The following is a 13,464-nucleotide window of genomic DNA, read 5'->3' on the forward strand; positions in this document are numbered from 1 at the left end:
GCATATTAATTTGATACTTTACAAATATATCACATATTTTACTTTTCTGACACTGTATGTGGGAAGTATATGAGTACTACATTAGCCACTTAGCATTAGCAAATTGGATTTATGCAGCTGAATCGGTCCAACTATGTAAGTTGCTAATTGGAGCTTTTGAGAAACAAACTGAGACAGTGAGGCTTAAAAACAGTTTGTTTTTCCCCCAGGCAGTTTAACTGCTGAATAGTCTGATCTTACTTTGTCTATATTGTCATAACTGTAACAAAACTCCATACTGCATATTCAATACTGTAACCATAATACATTATTGCACTTTCCAACCCATATAATTTATGTCCATTTGCATCGTAATTGTATATACACTGCTCAAAAAAAATAAGGGAACACTTTGAAAACATATCAGACCTCAATGTGAAAAAATTCATGCTGGATATCTATACTGATATGGACTGGGTAAAGTGCTAGGAATGAAAGGATGCCACATCGTTTGATGGAAATGAAAATTATCAACCTACAGAGGGCTGAATTGAAAGACACCCCAAAAATGAAAGTAAGAAAATGCAGGCTAGTCCATTTTGGAGAATTTCATTGCAGCAACTCAAAAACGTACTCAGTGGTTTGTATTAGAGGTCGACCGATATGGGTTTTTCAATAGCCGATGCCGATGACGATATTTAGGAGTCAGGGCCGATATTTTTTGGCCGAAAATTGGACGTTTTCCGCTCTATTTGCATGATAAAATATCACATTAATAATAACAAGCGATACACAAAATTTCTCAACTTAGCATTTATTGAATACTGACTTGTGTAAATTTAAATATAAACTTAAATAACAAAAACACAATACAACTTATAAACAACTTAAACTTATAAACAATAAAGATAGCAGCATCAGAATCACTTTAGCAGCAAACTCATTCTTCAGCTCCCAAGCTCACCAGTCTGCTGCAGATATTGCACCTGGCTTTTCCTGGTGTTGGCTTTGTGAAATGCTGCCATACAGGATTAGATTTTTGTTCAGCCATCAGACAGCAATTACTAAAACAGAAGAATAAATGCAAGGTTAGAATTTTTATTATAGTACCTTCATCTTCAATTCATTCTACAATTCCAGTATTCCATGCACATTAAAACAATTACACTCTAATACATTTTGAAGAAAAAAAAAACACTAAGTGCATCATGGTATGATGAGTAGTGTACACTAACATGTTGTTTCTGTTGTTAGCAGACAGATAGCTTAAAGCCAAATTCACAATCAGAATCTAGTGATCCCGGAAAATAAAATAAAATAACTGTCGTATTGCACAGCCTTGTATGCAAGGACAACATAAGCCCCTAGTGATTGTGACGTTGTCTACGCATAAGCCCGTATAAAGGATAGACATGTTTAATGAGGAAACTAACTGCGCAAAGTCATGCACTTTTTATCTAGACGTCTGACAAATTGTTTGAATCTCCGGTCTCAAATGAAAAAAAGTTGCACAGAAGGACCATTGTCAGCATCAGCTCAAGTAAATGGTAACCACGCTTTCGAACAAACACTTTTCTCCGCCATGCATTGTTCTTATAGCAGCTCTGTGTCTCCGAGGACGGCGCTGTCTGTGATCAGGGCAGAGTAACGCAACTCTCACACACGCTGCAGTATTTGAGAGCTGCCCGCTCCGCCCCACACACTCACAGAGTGAAACTCTCCGACACAAGAAAAAAAACATAACTGATAACATCGGGCTGATATGGTAATAATTAAAATCTTAACAATTAAAATGATTTTTAACGATTAAAAAACGTCTGTGAGCCCACCAATAAGCGCACAAAACGAACTCTATTAGAATCAATGATCCTTAATGTTACCTGTGAGCTACAGTTGGTTGAAGGCTCATTATCATTACCCCAGTTCCAAATAGCGTAATTCGCGTTTTCTTTTAAAGCAACATTTCATAGCAAACTACTTAAATAAACAGGTCATTAAAAGATCAGAATTTAAGCCTTACCGTTTTATCCCAGGACTCTTCCAAAACTTCTGGCTGTGGTCCTGCACAAGGCAGCATGGGTCACGTGTTCCACAGCAACAATAACACTGGGCTGCCCGCAGACGTGCCTGTCTGAAAATCGGCGTAGTGCACTCGGATATCGGCCAATGCCGATACATTAAAAAATGATAAATATCGGCCCGATATATCGGCCGGCCGATATATCGGTCGACCTCTAGTTTGTATGGCCCCCACATGCTTGTTTGTATGCCTGACAACATTGGGGCATGCTCCAAATGAGACAAGCATGGGGACCAGTCAATGGTATTAATTCCTTACTGTGATTCAGTACTCGCTTGACTCAATACACTTCATGAACCAATAGGGTTCATGAAATTGCAAATGTCATCAGTTGCTTCATCAAATCCACTGGCATAGGACTTTGTACATTTGTGAAACTGTTGTGTATTTTTCTTTTTGCGTATTGCCAAAAAGAGACCAGTTATGGTCAGAAGCATTATGTTGGGAGATTATTGCTATAACTGGTAACAGGGCCTTCGATCAGCAAACACCCTTCCACCAGTTTGATGCCAAGTTCCCTCTAACAGAATAAACAGTACTAATAAGTCAATTATATCAATTAGCTAGCCAGATTCTGTCACGCCCCGCTCCGTCCGCTCCCGATGTGTGCCACGCCCACCTCATTACCTCCTGTTTTGCCCTGATTGTTCTAACCTGTGGCTTGTTGTCCGTGGCTTGTCTAGTGTATTTAGTCCTTGTCAGAGTCAGTTATCCCCAGATCAGTCATTGTGTAGTGTCCGTTGATGTTCGTGCCTGTACGTCTGCCTGCTATTAAACCCCGTTACCCTGACTACCTGGCTACGCTCGCCTGCTTCCTACTCGCCCTACCCGCGAGCGTGACAGAATGACTGATCTCTGCGAAAGCACGAAGCAGCAGTCCGAGCACCACCGGCTCGGACTGCTGCAAACCTTCGTGTATTGGCAATCCCAGCCAGAGGTCCTGGAGGACCCGGTAGCCTTGGAGCTGGCTAGCCGGGGCCGGGACCTGCTCCAAGAGGAGCGCCCGCCCGGACAGCATTACCCGCTGACGAAAGCCCGGAAATGCCTCCGTCGGCTACAGCGCCGGCTCACCGAGCCGGGAGAGGACAAGCAGGAGGCGACTCCCTCGCTCTACCTGGGAGCCTGCTCTCTCCTCCCCGTCTGGGAAGACACCGCCGCTATCCGCCTGACCAGCCTCCACCCGGAAAAGCCACCGCCGTTAGAGGCGTATTATTACCGACTGGAGCGTCTGGGCGTCGGAGGTATCCGCGCCGTAAGAGACGCTATTCCCCGGGTCCCGAGAGCCCTTAAAGGGAAGGCGCCTACGCGCTCGGCACCCCTCCTGCCGGCTCCGGACCTGCATGTTCCGGATCTTGCTGCCGCCGCCGATCTGCCCGCGGCTGCGCTGCCTGCCGCCGCCGCCGATCTGCCCGCGGCTGCGCTACCTGCTGCCGCCGCCGATCTGCCCGCGGCTGCGCTGCCTGCCGCCGCCGTCGATCTGCCCGCGGCACCGCCTGCTGCTGATGCTGCCGCTCTGCCCGCGGCACCGCCTGCTGCTGATGCCGCTGCGATGCCAGCAGCTCCGCCTGTCCTGCCTGACCCGCTTGCCCTGCTTGTCCTGCCTGCTGCAGCGGCCGCCGCTCTGCCCGCGGCACCGCCTGCTGCAGCTTCCGCCGCTATGCCAGCGGCACCACCTGACCCGCCGGTTTTGCCTGTCTCCCCTGCGGCCCCTCCGGTCCTGCCCAAGCGGCCCCTGCTGGTCGCACGCCCGCAGCTGCCTCCGCTCTGCCTGAGGTGCACGCCGCGGTTGCGCCCCCTGATGGCCACGTGCTGGTGGTGCCTGCTGCGGCGCCCCCTGTTGGCCACGTGCTGGTGGTGCCTGCAGCTGCATCTAAGGTCCCGATGCCGCCTCCGCCTGCACCCAAGCCCACCGAGGCGCCCCCTGCTGGACTCATGCCCGCGGCCCTGCCTGAGGCCGCCGTTCCGGTCCCGCCCGCGGCCCTGCCTGAGGCCGCCGTTCCGGTCCCGCCCGCGGCCCCGCCTGAGGCCGCCGTTCCTGTCCTGTCCGCGGCCCCGCCTGAGGCCGCCGTTCCGGTCCTGCCCGCGGCCCCGCCTGAGGCCGCGGCTCTGGCTGCCCCGCCTGCGGCCACGCCCGCGGCTCTGGCTGCCCCGCCTGCGGCCACGCCCGCGGCTCTGGCTGCCCCGCCTGCGGCCACGCCCGCGGCTCTGACTGCCCCGCCTGCGGCCACGCCCGCGGCTATGACTGCCACGCCTGTTGCCTCATTAGAGGCCCCGACTCCCTCGCCCTTACCCCAGCAAGGCCGACGCCCCCCAGGACCCCGCCTGTCAGTGTCCCGTAAGGGACGGGGACACAGGCGTCGGGCCCGGGTCCCGCCCGCCCTGCCCCCTGGCTCGCCCGTTCAGCCCCTGGCTGTGGCTCGGTGGCTGCCTGCGGGTCCTGCGCCTCGGGGTCGGCGGTCGCCGCCGGGTCCCCCCCTGGATCCTCGGTGCCGGTCTTCGGTCCCGCCTCCGGCTCCATGTCGGCCGCCTCCGGGCCCCCCTGCTCCGGCTTGGCGTCGGACGGCGCCTTCGCCGGCTCCGGCTGCGCCTCCGCCTGCCGCGGCTTCCCCCTCCTGCCTGCCTTCACTGGTGTTCCCTTCTGCTCCCTCCGTGTCCCCTCCGTCACTCCCTCGTCCCGTTCCCTTGGCCCCTGGGTGGTCCCCTCCTTCTCCCTCTCCCCTGCGGCCCCTCCGGCCGCTGCCCGTCGCCCGCCTGGGTTCCTTCGGGCGCCCTTTGTTCCTCCTCCGTTCCCTCCTGGCCCTTTCGTTCCGCCTGTCTTTGTTCCTGGTCCCTTTGTTCCTCCTCTGTGCACTCCTGGCCCCTTCGTGTCGCCTGTGGGTGTCCCCTTTGTGTCTCCTTTTTCTCTCTGCCTGTCTGCGTTCCCCGTCCTCTGTCGCGTCCTGTCCTTCTTCTCGTCCTTGTTTCTGTTTTGTGTTTCGGTCCTGTTTCCCTGGTCTCGTTGATGGTTTTTGCTTTTTGTCTTTCAGGTCTTGTTCCCTCGTCCCGTCCGTCGCCTCCTCTCGGGCGCGCCCACTTGGGGGGGGGTTATGTCACGCCCCGCTCCGTCCGCTCCCGATGTGTGCCACGCCCACCTCATTACCTCCTGTTTTGCCCTGATTGTTCTAACCTGTGGCTTGTTGTCCGTGGCTTGTCTAGTGTATTTAGTCCTTGTCAGAGTCAGTTATCCCCAGATCAGTCATTGTGTAGTGTCCGTTGATGTTCGTGCCTGTACGTCTGCCTGCTATTAAACCCCGTTACCCTGACTACCTGGCTACGCTCGCCTGCTTCCTACTCGCCCTACCCGCGAGCGTGACAGATTCGTAGTTAGTGGGCTAGCTAGTTAAATTATTTTGGCTCATCCATTACCCTGTTTGATCATGGATTACTTGAGGGATAGCCATTTAGTTTCCTGTACATTTTTTGTACATATTTGTATTTCTATATTTATGGCCAATTCCATGCAAAGGTCAACCTTATCATGGAAACATTGGAACAGAATGATTTTTAAAATGTTCACATGACTTTATGTCACATTTTATTGTTAGTCTTTTGATAATTACTATTTCAATTGTTTCATATAAAGATTCACCATGCAGGCTTGTAGTTTCTATAGTATGTGAAGGACTGGTCACATTCATGTGTAAAAATGTCACATACACTTGGTTTAGCTTATGTGTGAAGCATTTTTTTATTTTTTCAAGAATCACAACCAGAGACGGCAGGATTCTGTCCCCTGCTATATTACAAAATGGAATTATTATAACCATAATTATCAATATTTTAATACTAATTATGAAATAAGACTCCTTAAAAAGCCACACTTCCTATACCAGAAACACACACTCATAAAACTGAAGAAGCAGGCATTATTCATTAAGGAGGTTTTCAAAAGGCTGTATTTCATGCTCATTTGGCCTATATTCTACCAAGACTGCATATATGTCCTACATACCATGCTACAATTTAATGCATAGTAAAGGTTAAAGTACCTACTGACTTGCTAATATTCATGTTGATTTCATATGGAATGTTACTTTTAAAAACCGACTATTCTGTAGTTGAAAAGTTCTTGAAAAAGACCTTTCACAAGAAACACAAAATCAAAGAAATTAAAATGTAGTATTTTAATTAAATGGCATTTGTATCTTCTTTACCATAACATACCATTGCATGTATCAAGTACACCATTAATGTGTTCTATATTGTATATTTTTATCTAGACCAACTGGCTCAGTGTTATAGCCCTGTTGTTAAAAACCTGTCAAATTGTTGACTTATTCTGTTAAGCTCAACAAACATTACTTGTGCTTAAATGTCTCCTTTGTTGTTCATCAGTTCAGCCATTAGATATGGCTGGAGGTCCTGTAGGATTGAGAATAACTCATCTTTTCCCCTATTCCCACATGATTTTAAGGGGCCGTTGTACAGCGTCCTCATCTTACTCTGATCATTGGGCAAGGTAGAAATATCACTGTAGCTGACTGAGTTGAGAATGTGTTTATCCAGGAGACGGTCCAAGATGGAATTCACATTGTTAACTCTTTCGATGAGGGCGGTTCGGTGCTCATCCAAAAAGTGCTTTTCTGGGGGTGAGAAATAGGGTTTACTAAAATTAATTTGACAGTAGTCTACAGGAAATAACTTAAGCCATATTCAGATAAAGCAATAAGTAATGTAGGATGATCTGTGATTGTTCATGTGATTAAGAAACACAATACTAAAATATAAATACATTTTATTAACATAACTTTATTTAGCATTTCATGTTTGTGTATGGATTTCTGAACATCATGAAACAAACCATAGAGTTGAACATCTTAAACACACATATGACGATGTGTCCTCAAACTGTGCATATATAATACTTGCATAAGCTTTGTGTTGCACATTACAGCAATATAATGGGTTGAATGCATCATGTTTCCAGGTGAATTTGTGCCGTGTTTTTGTGCACATATGTATACTTCATACATACACTACGTCAGGGGTCCCCAAAGGAACTACTTGACGAGGACACTTGCCTAACTGGTAACCATTCTACACTTGGGTAGGCGTGCCAGTTTTTAGTGACAGTGACTAGCAGTTGGTTTGGAATAATACATCGTAGCCTACACTGCAGCCTTATAAGCTTGTTTGGACTATGCAGTTGATTACACTATTATTTTCTCAGCAATGCATTATAAACTTTCAGTTCATGCTACTAATAAAACTAACATTTACACCATATCTATTGGTTAAGGATATCTGTTTACAGAATTTTTCTAAATGAAGGAAAAAAGCTGAAGCAGGCCTATACGAGTTCATTCTTAAACGGGCATGTTAAAATTCCATTTTCTTATGAATTCTTTACAGCAACATATACATTTTTTCTAATTTTTAAAATAAGTTTGTCAACAGACTCACATTATACAACTTCTCTGGGGTAGTTAATCAGTTGTGGAGTAATGCAATATACAATACAAAACAATTGAAGAAATGAATGTACATCTAAATAAGTATCTATTATGGGTTACATGTAATAAAGCTGAAATTCTTAAGAATATTTTATCTAGTTTTGTGTTATTTTTTATCTTAAAACTGAACGGTAGTGCCTATTTGGGGAAAATGGTTGAGAAATAATTAAATCGGAGCTAATGATGACATCATTTTGATACAGCTAATAAGGTATTGTCAATTGTTATACATAAAATTCAAACACTGCATTTCACCATAACATTTCATTTGTCTAAAGATACTTATGTTCAGCTATACCACCATGTTCAGCTATACCACCATGCTTTCATTTTCTGAGTGGGATTCTACGTATTTCAATTAGGTTCACAATTTAGATTAAAGAGTAGGCCTACATGTTCCACGCTTTGCTGGTTTACAAAATCACTGAGGATGTAACCTGATTTTCTTTTTTTTTTCTTGAATTAATTAGATTTCTCTTTTAAAGGGTTACACCCTTATGAGGAGAGAATACACATAAAGCGCATGACCTTTTAAGCCCTTTTTCAACTTAAGCGCCTGTTGGGAAAATAGACCCCAGGTCTTAGTAAAGAAATATAATATAATTTCTTTTGAAATTTCAGAGAAATTGACACTGATATTACACTGTGACTATTGGGAAAAAAATCATTTTTGTTAAAACCTATAAAGAAGTGTGTGGTATGTGTTTAAACAATCCGAGTCTGTCCACAGTTAAATATGATGGCCAAAGAACACTAATAATTAGGAGATATTTTCATTTATGAGCACATGATTCTGGAATCACAAAATACAGTGAAAATACATCACTACAAGTAAATATACTTCATTTACTTCTCACTTACTCCTTTCAATTTTTTTTTAAAGAAAGTGCTTAAAACATAAGCACTAACCCTATCTGCATTCTAAAAACTTACCATTCACCATGGAAGTTGAACATCCTGCAGATGGACCATAAGTAGGTCTACTCTGACCAGTCAGTCCAAAAGACATTGAAACTAGAAAAAACACAATAGAGAATTAACCATAAACATCAGCACACTATCATTTGAAAGACGGTTTGCCCTTATATATTAATGCATATACCACATCAACAAAAGAGAAACATCCCGTTAAATATAGGGCCCATGGTGGCACAGTGGGTCGCACCTCCAAGGCTGGAAGTTCGAGTCCTGCCTCTGCTCTGAATGTGTGGAGTTTGCATGTGCTCCCCAGGTGGGTGTTCTTCAGGTTTCCTCCCATGGCCCAAAGCAGTTGGATCAATACTAAAATTCTGACAGTGCTACCAGTTTTAGTACCCCAGTATCAATACTAAACTGATACTGTAAAACAGGAGCCTCCAACTCCATCCTGGAGAGCTACTGTCCAGTAGAGGTTTTCTATCCTACCTGGCTACTGATGAGACACACCTGTTCTCAGGTAAATTCCCCGGAACAGGTGTGAGTCATCAAAAGCCAGATAGAATAGAAAATCGACTGGATAATCAGAGTTGGAGACCCCTGCTGTAAAATGTTCCCATTAAATACTACATTGCTTTCAAGTTGCATCAGTGCAGCTTGGAATAGGCTCCAAACTGACCATGTCCCTGTCTAGAGAAAGTGGTTGAAAGACAGATGAATAACACAAGTCTACAATTTTTTTTTTTCAGGTGCCAAGGTTTTTTGAATAGATTTAGGGTATTTTGAGGGTTCTGAATTTAAAAAATTCCATTACTTTTGCTGAATTGATTCTAGTTTTTGGGATAATGGACATCCATGAAAATAATGCATTCCCCCAATGTGGCTTGTGTGTGATAACAAATGCAATAGCTTTTGGTCTGTCTTTTCACTCTTTAACAATGTCTTAGGTAATGAAATATCCCATATTGTCACGTTCCACGGGGAAGCAGGCGACAGATGCCGTGAATATAAAGAAAAGGGCTTTGTTTCCGGGACGACACACTGCAAGACACACATAACATTACAATGACCGGACTGGGGAAACAAATGGAAACGCGGACTAAATACAATGAACTAATGACAACAATCAGAAACAGCCGTAAAACACTGGGAATCCACATGAGGTTAATGAGGGGGCGTGGCACACGAGAGGAGCGGACGATTGGGGCATGACACATATGATTATTTTGTATTTCAATTTGTAGGCCTACAATGCTATAAAAGCCACTTTTTGAAGCCAGAATTCAACTGTGAATTTGCAGAGGATAGAAGTCGGCTACAGTATAAGTTTGTTAACCCAGTCTTGGTTTATACCCAAAAAGTTCTGTCTTAATAAATATATAAATACATGTAAAAATTATGACTTCATCAAGAAGAGCCTGCATTTACCAAATGCATGAATGACACTGAGGCTTCAGCCTGGGTGACCTTGGGGTGATGGTGGTGCAGGAGGTAGTGCTACCGTTCGGCAGCCGAAGGGTTGCAGGTTCAAGCGTCGGGTCCTCCTGACCCCATCGAAGTGTCCTTGAGCAAGACACTGAACCCTGAATTGCTCCCGGTGAGCTGGTTGCTGCCTTGCATAGCAGCCTCCGCCACCGGTGTGTGTATGGATGGGTGAATGTGAGACATAACTGTAAAGCGCTTTGAGTGCTCAAAAGAGTAGCAAAAATGCACTATATAAATGCAGTCCATTTACCTTTAACATTTAACAGAGTTTTGTGTCTGTTGTGAAGAACTACTTGGGTAATCACAGAGCAGACAATTATGAAGAATTAGTGCAAGATATGCTTGCTAACTTCAGAAATTTGGGAGTTAATATGAGCATAAAGATGCACTCCATCTCCATAGCCATTTAAACAGATTTCCAGATATCCTTGGAGACTACAGCGAGGAACAAGACGAGAGGTTCCACCAGGATATGAAGGTGATTGAGGAGAGATATCAAGGCAGATGGGACATACACATGATGGCAGACTACTGTTGGAGTCTCCAACGTGATTGTCCTGATGACACACATAAAAGGAAATTGCATAAACAGCGTTTTTCGAAGCACTGACATTAATAACAATTAATAACTAATTAATATTGTATTAATTTATCAAATCATACATAACTTTTTCCTGTCACTGTTAGATATTTTTAATTTAGTTTTTTAATGATATTATTTATTTATTTATTTTATTTGTGATTATTTGTCATTGTTGACACACCACAGCACCAGTGCACAACAACGAAATGTGTCCTCTGCATTTAACCCATAGGCTATGTGACTTTCGTGACATAACAGGGGGCAGCTAATTCAGCGCCCGGGGAGCAGTGCTTGGGGGCGGTACCTTGCTCAGGGTACCTCAGTGGTGTCTTGCTGGTCGGGGATTTGAACCTGCAATCTTCCGATTACGAGTGCGCTTCCCTAACTGTTTACTTACTAGTTGTAACTAAAATAAAAATATTCTTGCAATTCTGAATGCTTTTCAAACGTGTTCCGTTAATTAACTATTAAATATCTCAGAAACTAGAGCCAATCTGGCGAAACCGTCATATTTTTAAGCAGCACCATAAATTTAATATAAAACCCTTCAGACATCGTTGGCACCAAAATCAATGTATAACAGTGTAATATATCTGGCACATGAGAATATATTATGATAATTAAGTTGAAATCCATAGTCATATACGTATGTATTTATATTATAAACACAAAGTGTTGAAGTACCTTTTTACAGGCAAATAGGCCTAAGTATACTGTGTATACCACCGAGCACAGTTCATAGTCTGTGAGTGAAAATGACAAATCTTGTCCTTGCATATAAAGAACAGTTTAATATTTTCCTATTATTCCCCATTACATAATAATATATAATAATAATAATAATATATGCAAAATACTTATCACAATAAACATGCATGGGGGCTATATTTCTTAATTGAATATAAAACGTCCATATGCGAATATGATTTAAATTATGTTTCACTGCTTCTGGTTATTATTCACTATTAATCATATTTATTAACTACAATAATGCTAAATGTACCTGATGATTTAGACAGTTCATATTATAGTATTCGTACTTTTGAAAAAAATCTTACCGTTTTCCAAATTCTTCTGCAAATCGTTGGCCTCCTGTGTAAAATTCGCAGATCTTAAGATATCAACTGTGACCTGTCCCGCGTCTTTCTCTGTGAAAGTGCTCACGAGTTTGTCAATCAGGTCCAATTTATCTGCATTTTGCACCGTACCCTTACGTATTCTAGGCTCTTCCTTTCGATCGACGAGTTTACTTTTGAATTTCTTAAACTCTACATCGTCCAAATCGTCGAATGTGTCAATCAAACAATCTTTTACCGTTTTCGGCATTTTGTCTCAAATCACTGGGAAAATGTTTCTTTAAAATTCAAACAAGTAGGGTATATTGTATACTATTTAGAGATCTTAGAGACCCAGATCTGTAAGAATGAGAACAGACCGTACACAGGAAGTGAAATTCGGAGGGCAGGCAATGTGCGTTCTTCCTGCATTCTTGAGAACTACTTGCGTTTATTGTTGTAATTATGGCCGCACTGGGGTATTGCACTAAACAGTAGGTACCAAAGTACAACGCTTTTATCGCATGCAATTATTTAAGATAACCCAGTAGATATAAAGCACATACACGCGCATTACCGCCCTTAAACTACACATATGTGCAAGTAATAATTTATAAGCATTAGTATTATGAACATTTTAAGTCTGCGCTTGAGAAAGCTAGAAAAAGATCAAGATCCATACATCCATCTGTAGAAACACCTAACCGCCCATTATTGTGTGTTTGCGTGTGTGTGTGCGCTTTTGTTTTTATATCCTGGTGAGGACCACAACTTGACTGGTCCCCAGGGAGACAACCATTGCAAGAAAGAAAGTAGAATTTTAATATGTCCGGTGAAGTTTTTCTGAAAATGGCAACATATCCCCATTGCGCTGACCAGAAAAAAAATATGTATAGGTGGTATGCGTAGCTGTGCGCCCCCTCTGGTAAAAGTGGAACAACTGAGTGTAAATTTAGCCTATAGGCCCAGTGTTGCCAACTATTTTCAATGGAAAGTAGCTAAAGGTATGGAGTTAATTTAGTGCCCATAGTATGGAGTTAATTTAGTGCCAAAAGTATCAATCAAAATTTTGAAAACCGCAAGCAAATCATTAAGTATCAGAATGAAAATTTGTATTCCAAATATCAAAAAAGTCAAATAAAATAATTTTATCCTTCTTCTTCTCTAATTTGTTTTGCTTTTGGAATGTTTTTCTTTGCTTTTGGAATTTTTTTCTTTGCTTTTGGATTTTTTTTTTGCTTTTGACTTTTGGCACTGTTTTAACGGGTGGGCGGGCCTTAGCAGCTTACACGTCTATTGGTCAGCTGGAATTTGGAGTGAACACGCCTTTAACCATCTGAGCACGCCCACTCCATGACGCATCAGAACATCGCAACATAGCGAGAAGCTCCGGAGCCAGTTTACAGCATGGAATTGCATCTTTGTAGTTGTATAATAGTGTACTTTTATTAGGAATCGGTGTATGCAACACATATTTCGCGTTCATAAAATGTCACCAACCCATCCAATTCAGTAACTTTCGCTATTCCACCAACGCGCTGACCAGGGAAGTTTCTAGCTAAAGCTTCTAGCTTCCAGCTGAAGTTTGCCTTGATCAGGGGAACCTGGGGGACAATGCACACCCCTTACATTTTCAGAATAACTTTCTCTCTAACAGGTATTAATTCGTGCGCTGTATCCATATTACATGTCATTGAGGCAACACACTAAAGCTTAATGCTAATGTATTAAATGTGACGAAACACATAATCAAGCAATTCAGCTGCGGTACATTTGCTTTGTCCCACGGTGCACTGCCTTAATCACACTTTACAACTTATTTATTGATTAATATGTGTTATCTCTATTATACCCATGGGCGTCAGAAGCATTTTG

At 43.4% G+C, this 13,464-nt stretch overlaps 1 protein-coding gene and 1 long non-coding RNA gene across 2 annotated transcripts; both read right to left on the minus strand.

Moving 5' to 3' along the window:
* Positions 1-777: 777 nt before the first annotated feature.
* Positions 778-3,462, minus strand: LOC140592655 (uncharacterized). Its single transcript, XR_011993031.1, has 2 exons — positions 2,000-3,462; positions 778-1,043 (listed from the first exon to the last, which is right to left on the minus strand). It is a non-coding gene; the product is annotated as an uncharacterized lncRNA (long non-coding RNA).
* A 2,745-nt stretch (positions 3,463-6,207) lies between these two features.
* pycard (PYD and CARD domain containing) lies at positions 6,208-12,049 on the minus strand. Its single transcript, XM_023837126.2, has 3 exons — positions 11,593-12,049; positions 8,485-8,565; positions 6,208-6,681 (listed from the first exon to the last, which is right to left on the minus strand). Exons 1-3 carry the CDS (start codon positions 11,858-11,860, stop codon positions 6,407-6,409), a joined length of 624 nt encoding a protein of 207 aa, XP_023692894.1. The 5' UTR covers positions 11,861-12,049; the 3' UTR covers positions 6,208-6,406.
* Between the last annotated feature and the right edge of the window lie 1,415 nt (positions 12,050-13,464).

This window comes from Paramormyrops kingsleyae, chromosome 9 (genome assembly GCF_048594095.1).
Source record: "Paramormyrops kingsleyae isolate MSU_618 chromosome 9, PKINGS_0.4, whole genome shotgun sequence".
Classification (NCBI taxonomy): domain Eukaryota; kingdom Metazoa; phylum Chordata; class Actinopteri; order Osteoglossiformes; family Mormyridae; genus Paramormyrops; species Paramormyrops kingsleyae.